The sequence below is a fragment of the Bidens hawaiensis genome, unplaced genomic scaffold (assembly GCF_021521415.1).
Source record: "Bidens hawaiensis isolate Kalapana, Puna unplaced genomic scaffold, B.hawaiensis_p1.1 tig00041686_1, whole genome shotgun sequence".
NCBI classification, from domain to species: Eukaryota; Viridiplantae; Streptophyta; class Magnoliopsida; order Asterales; family Asteraceae; genus Bidens; species Bidens hawaiensis.
Window position 1 is genome coordinate 57,511 of NW_027505732.1, and position 7,493 is coordinate 65,003.

The 7,493-nt window shown below is 38.6% G+C and overlaps 1 protein-coding gene across 1 annotated transcript; it reads left to right on the top strand.

The window, feature by feature from the left end:
- The first annotated feature begins 653 nt into the window (after positions 1 to 653).
- Positions 654 to 4,148, top strand: LOC143615022 (uncharacterized). Its single transcript, XM_077088281.1, has 4 exons — positions 654 to 841; positions 1,443 to 1,481; positions 1,582 to 1,692; positions 1,822 to 4,148. Exons 2-4 carry the CDS (start codon positions 1,472 to 1,474, stop codon positions 2,001 to 2,003), a joined length of 303 nt encoding a protein of 100 aa, XP_076944396.1. The 5' UTR covers positions 654 to 841; positions 1,443 to 1,471; the 3' UTR covers positions 2,004 to 4,148.
- Positions 4,149 to 7,493: the final 3,345 nt, after the last annotated feature.

The following is a 7,493-nucleotide window of genomic DNA, read 5'->3' on the forward strand; positions in this document are numbered from 1 at the left end:
TTTTTTTAATTTTTTCATACGTGTGTAATACGTAAGTGTAAGTAATGTACAAAAAGTTACCGTAATTTTTTACACACCGACTTTTTACACATGTGTAACTAAAGTTTAAACTTGTGTAATCAACAAAAATATTTATTCTCTCTCCTGATTCATTTTTTAATCAAATTTAATCTCAGCCATATATTCTAACTCATTTAATTATATGTGTGGTCCAAAATTAAGTTCTTAAAGTTCTTACAACTCATCAAGTTCTCAAAATATCTCTCCCATATATATATATATATATATATATAGGGGATGGATCTTGCGAGAAGTAATCTTGTAGCGAGAAGTGCGAGAAGTAAATCACAACCATTGATTATAAAGATCAATGGTGGATGTTACAGGATGGCATATTAGTAAATAAAAGCAACTTATAACCAGATTTTATTGATAGAGGGGGTAAAGTAGTAAATTGAGTGTAGCTATTAAAATGGAATTGGTTTAATTATCCCTTGTTTCACTCTGTAACCTAAACCCAATAAACTAGGCGCGAACTATCCCACCCAATTTCAACAATTACAATCCGGTGAACTCAATTATGTCTACACAAGAATCGATGCACCAAATCATCTCAAATATCACATATATTTTAAGGCACCAATTATACAATAATCTAGCCACAAAATCCTCTCCCATATACGATCGAGATACACAATCGTCAGAATTAAAATTTTTGATTACAATCGGGTTAGTATAAGAAGCGAACGGAGGTAATTAGTTGTTTGCCATTGTTCTTCAAGTCGAATTGGGGGATTTGTTGGTTCTTTTTTTTTGTCAAAAGCTTCAAAAGTTTTCGAAGGTATGTTCATCAGTTGTTTGTGTAGTTGGTGTTATGTTGGCCGTTTGATTTTGTTAGATGTAGCTCGTTTGTTGATGCTTTGATTGTGTTAGTTGTAGCTTAAGACGGTGATGATGGTGATGTATGCTCTGTTATGATAATTTAATTGATGATAATGTATGCTTTTCTAACTGGCTGTTTGGGTTCTTTATATGTATGGTTGTGTCCATTAGTTATTTGATGTTGTGTAGATGGGTGATTCGGGTGTTTATGTTTGTTGTGTTCTGTACTTGCAAGGTTTGTGAAGTTTGTGTAGGTACTAGTTTGTCGTGTGAGATGGAAAAATTGGGTCGCACTATGTGTTGTACATGTTTTCAGTCATGGGAAAACGTCATGCTCATAATAAGTAGGTCAACATGAGTGTTATGTGTAGATGCGTAAGGTAGCTAGGTCTGTGGTTTTGTGTACATATGTTGGTGCTACTTTGTAGGTTTTGTAATGAAATGTATTGTATGTAGATCTGGTATTGTTTGACATGGTTGTATTGTGTTTGTGTATGAAAGTGCTGTGTAGGTGATTAAAGAGGATAAATATGAAATTAATAGTTTGGTTTGTGTTGCAGGTACTAAGCGGATAAAGCCAGAGCTTACAATGTCGTCAAGTAAGTTGTTAATATGTTCGTTTGTGTTGGTTATGAACATAATAGTTTCGTAATGTGTTATGTGAGTTGTGTTAATATATGTTTGGTTTATGTTGTGTAGAGAGGAAAAGCGAACGGATTGCGAAGAGAATTAGCTTTTCAAAGTTTGTGAATGATGAGAGGAACCCAATTGATGTTGACATGGAGGAGGAGAGTAATCGTATGAGTGAAGGTTTGTTTTTTTGTGGTTAATCATTTGTTATGTGTATTTTAAAAATCATGGATTGCTTTGATAACAATTAATGGTGGTGTTGTGTTAGTGATTCCATCTATATATGTTAACAACTAAATGCGTGTGTAGGTAACGTGGAAAACGTTTCGGCAACCAAGAAGGTGCTGAAAGGACAACGTTCGCCGGTCGCGAAGAAACCGAGAGGTATGTATATTTCGTATGAAATGCATGTCGACTATTTTGTTAGTTGCATATATTTTTACGGATGTTCACTAACTTTTGTTTATAATGGTAGGAGAAGTTCCAGATGATCAAGGTGGATCTCATGGTGAGGGTGGGGCGTCCAAGAGAGTAATGGATGTTGATGACGATTTTGTGAACGAGAAACCGACGGTAGTAGTAGGTAATCAGGACCTACTCGTTCCAAACAAGAGAAATTGAAAAGAAAGCCGAAGCAGGAGAAGTATGACGTGCCAAGTATTAGGACGAGATCGTCTCCACACTCTTTGTGTAACGCCATGAAAAAACTTTCGAAAGCACAAAAGGAATGTGTGGAGGCAATGGGTTTTGGTAAGTTTTTAACGATGACGGTGGACGGTATACCGGGTAACTTGGGGTACTATGTGGTGGACAATATTGATACCACCACAATGACTTTGAAACTTACCGAAGGGGGAATAAAAATAACAAAGTCTGGTATTCATGCTTTGACGGGGTTACCAAACGCGGGTGTTGTAATTGCAAAGTCGGATGATGCTAAGTCCGTAAAAACCGCAAGTAAAACATGGAAAGCTGTTCACGAAAAAGGTGATGTGAGCCCCCCGGATATAGACAGTAGATTAGAGGAGTATGATGAAGCGGGCTGGTCCTTTAAGGTGGATTTTATGATGCTCTTCATTGCCACCATGGTTGAGTGTTCTGGCAACGGTAAATGTCTGAAGGCGTTCCTACCATGCTTTAGTAAGGAGTTTGATTTCAAGAGGATTGATTGGTGTGAGGTTATATACCGGAGTCTTAGAGAGTGTACGGACAAATGGAAGCGTGATGAGCGGAAGACTTACTTTCTCGGGCCGTTGACGATTCTTAGTGTAAGTTAACTAACACTTTAATGGTAATTTGTAGTGTAGTATGTTGATTAATGTTTGTGAAGTTGATTGCAACTAGTTTATAGTTATGTTACAGTCCGGTGAAGGTAGTAAAACGGATGTGGTGTGTTGATATATGTATATACGAGTAGGTTAAGGTTAACGTAATTAGTTTTGGTGGTGGTGCATGCTAATAAATATTTTGGAATGTTATAGGTTATAAATGTGAGCAAGTTTGTAGTTATGTGTTTTGAAAGTAATTATTTCTTGTGTTGATGTTGCAGGTGTATTATGTTGATACTGTAACAAGTGACAACATACCACACACACTATTTAATCTTGGGATATCTGGCTGGACTTTGGACAAGTTGAAGGAAAGACAGAGTATTGAAATGGTTGGGGGTGGGTTTGGGTTATGTACAATCGAGGAGGTTGGTGTAGCAGGTTGCAAGAGGAGTGGTAAAGCCGAAGACAAGAGGAAGGCCAGCAAGTCAGTCAATAAATCTCATGTTAAGGTATTTAAGTAAATACGTTATTTAGTTACAGATTATCGTATTAACGGATATACGTTTGAGTGAATGTATGAGACTTCCTGTTGATATTTATGTAGGATAAGTTGAAACGTATGGGGGACGTGTTGGACATGATTTACCAATGCAATGATGAGTTTGAGAAAACAGTGACAGTCGCGTATGCTGAGTATCCAGGAAATGCAGATTTACGTGTACTTGCCGACAAGTACAAGGAAACAGTTGTAACACAATCGGGGTGGCTAACTGATTTTGGTACATGTGGAGATAAAAAAAAGGTAGCAATCTGATGGAGGTGTGGGTAGAAACTGATCAGCACATGGAAGTTTGCAATCAAGAGGGTAGTCGTGGTAAGAGCGACGATAATAAACTGGAGAAGGGGCTGAGTAATAAGGCAGAAGGAAAAGGAGACAATTCGTCAAGAGAAGTTGTTAGTGTATGCGCGGCTGAACCTATTAGCTCACAGTTTTGGAGTGATCCAGAAGTAGTTAAAGAAATATGTGATACGGTGGAAAAGGTAAGTGTTGGTTGGAGTGGTGGCGGGAGTGGTTGCGGGAGTGGTGGTGTTGGTGGATCAGTTGGTGGGAGTGGTAGTGGTGGGTCGAAGTTGAATATGATGCCGGGAAATGATGAGGATTTGAATGAGCCAACATTTAGTTTGGGGCTAACCCAAGTTGTTGAAGGGAATTTGCTGAAGACACCAACCACAACAACAATGTCCGCTGATAAAAGGTTGGTGGATGATGAGCTGAGGACAGGGGATAATGAAGATAATCAAGAGATGGATAGTGATACTGAACACGTACCTTGGGTGTGTTGTCCAGAATGCTTGCACATAAAGGTAAAGAGAGACACGTCAAAGCTACAGGTTGAGGTCCCCGTATATGAAAAGGTCGGTGGACATTAAGAGTAAAGAAGACAAATCTGAAACACTGGTGTGGAGATACATACATGTGACTGGTGGTCCCGAAACGTAAGTTTTTATGTTGCAATTCATATGTTGTTAATATGTCTGCGTTAATAGTTGTAACCAAGTTGTGTTGCTGTGCAGAGAATCAATTTTTGTTACTGATGAAGGCGTGACAGGGTATAGAGGCATGTTTGAGTCAATGCAGCCCAACATGGCGATAAATAGCAACGTCATCACATGTTTCTCCATGGTAATGAATGAGGGGGAGGCGAATAGGAGCAACGCGTCACTGTATCGGTTGTTCCTTGGACCCATCGAGCGTGTAAGTAGTGATAGTGTTATATAATCATAAATGTTGAATTAATTTTTTACTAGTAATTGTTGGTTTGTTGGTGTACAATGTTAGTGGAAAGTGCAAGTGGTAGGTAGATGGGAAGCGATTAGGGACACAGTTGTGATGGGCACGTTAGATAAAAACACATAGTTTCTGGTCGAAAATGTTGTCTAGGTAGATAGGTGTGTCTAGTATGCAGTTGGAGTTGGTGAAGTGTAAGTACAGTCTAGTTGTGAGCTATGTTTATCGATATTGTCTGGTATGTGTTAGTAGTATAACCGTGTTAGTAACTGTTACTGTTTTAATTACAGAAGGGTAGCATGATTGGATTTGAAGATGTCACGTTCACAACAGGTGTTGGGATGATCAGGGAGAGTATTAGGCGAGCAGTGAAAAACGATGCGAATAAACTAAAAATAAGACCTTATGAGATGTTTGTTATACCTGTTGTGTCCGGTGACCACAGCTATCTGGTGTGCGGATAAGAAGTTGGATGAAGAGTATGTTGGTGTGTGCACGCCTACGGTCATGAAACTGGTTAGTATGTTTTGAATTGTATACTAGTTTTAATTATTTTTTTATTGTTTGAGGGTAAAGTTCCAAGTTGTAAGTTAAATGATTGGTGTTGGATGCAGAAGGAGTTTTTTGTGAGCTATTTGACAATTGTCGATCATCCCAAAGCAAGTCCAATGGAGCGGATAGAACCAAGATGGTTGAAGTTAAAGTGTACGATAAAGGGTTACGAGGAGTCCGGGTTGTTTATAATGAGGCATATGGAGATGTTCAAGGGTGGAGTGAGCTGCGGTTGTGGGCTAGGTGATGGTTCGTTGAGGTCTAAAAAGGTGTTACTTGGCTTAAGGGTGAAGTACACAGCCAAGATCTTGCTCGCTGCCATAAACAAGCGTAAGGGATTATCGATAAAGCGGTGATGAACGACGTAAGTTTGACAACCTAAAGGCTACTACCCTAGTTTAATGGTTTTTTGTTTTTTGCTTTTATGTTTTATGGTTTTATGTCATTGGATCTTTTTGGTTAAACAGTTGAACTATGTTTTGTTTGGGCTACGTAAACGGATGTGATCTGATGTGTAGTCGTTGGTGATGTTTCAGCCAGTTACCAAGGCTGGATTTTGGGTTTAGGTAATGTAATCGGTTTTAAGTTACCTTATGAACTTGTTATGTTAGCATAAATTTTATGTTTTGTATAATGTAGTTGTTAAGTGGTGATAACTATTTGGGCGTATGGATTGTATTGACAGCCATAGATTATTGAGTTATGATGTTGTATGCAAGTCGTAACAGTTATCGTTTGTGTGTTTGGCATTTGAAGGATGCGTGACAAAAGATAGTGGATATAACGGTCGAATGGGTAATGAATTTGATGCGGATAGTCATAGAATGGTTAAATCTAGAACATGTGTAGTGTGTGAAAACAAAGTTGAATGTGTATAACATGTGGAGGATCGGTGTTATAAAATAAGTTTGCGTGTAGGTGTAGGCACCGAGGATACATAATCAGATACTTTTAAGACATCTAAGTAATCCATAGTCAGATTTAGTGACAACACACCAACTGGCAAATCTCAGTTAGCAAGTTGTGTGGATCAATTGGTACTAGTGTAACTGATTTTACTAGTGTGTGAACGTTGATGCGTGTTTATGTTAATTTAGCGGTGCGTGTGCGTTTTTTATCATACAAAACCTACACACACACCACCCAAACATATGTGCAAACATAACAAGCCTCGTGGTCACGTGTTAGTGGATACATGCTACCCAAGGTTAGCGGCGACACCAGTACATGTAAACAGTGATAGATACATGGCAAACGCGAGTAGGTAACAAATGTGTGTTGCTTTGCGTGGTTATCTGGTCGGACCAGATGCATAGAGACACATGCGTGGAATCAAGTACGTTACAGTCCATTGAGATGGGATAAGACACAAGGACGTGAACTGTACGCTCAAAGATATAAGTGTACGTTGGTAGATGCTGGTGTATATGCGTACGGACGTGAACGTTATTATATGGACGTACACACCCCACGGATGTAAGTGCAATCGTCTGGGTGTAGATACAAACAATGTGAATGCAAATGCGCGTACACATAAGTATTAACGCGCGTGGCCAAAATTATGTATGCAGATGTTTGTCAGGGTTACGTGTGCACGTTCGTGAACACGTGTGCTTGTATGTGCATACAAGCAGCTGTACCGTATGTCATGTGAAAGCTACTTTTGGCGCCTACCGTAGTAGTGGCCGTAAGTACAAGCAGAGTTGAACATACATTGCGACTGACATGGGTGCATACGTTTATGAGAGCAAAACACTTAGTTTTAAAAAAAGTTGTTGATCAATTAAGTACTAGTGAATATACGGGTATAGATATAAAGTATCTAAAGGAAAGTATGTACACATGGTTAAACACAATGATGCATGGTTCTGAAAATCATGGTGAAAATCTGGTGTTCATGAGGCAGTGCATACCGAAACAAAAAGCGTATAATAGTTTTCGAGAGTTTGATATTGGCTAATGGCTACCTACATCCGCATGTGCAAGCAGATTATGTATGAACAGACTGCGTACACAAGGACTGTTAACCCGAACTTTGTCTAAATTGAGTATGTACACGGGTTTTAAAAACTGTGTGACACAAAGTTTGTAAAGTGTTTGAACAGACGTACACAACTAGATATTAAGTTATACACACACAAGTAGTGATGCAATCTATATATAAAATGATATACATGTTCGTTCAGATATCCGTTTGTTAACCAAGCGTGTTATTGAGATATACCAACGTTCGCGCATCGAATGAGAGCAAGATACTAAGAGAATGAAGATGTAATAGGAATTGAAAAGTTGGTAATGGGTGTGTGCATAGGTAATTGAAAGAAAAATGAGCTTCTAAAGAAAACATGTCATTTATTAAACCAAAAGGA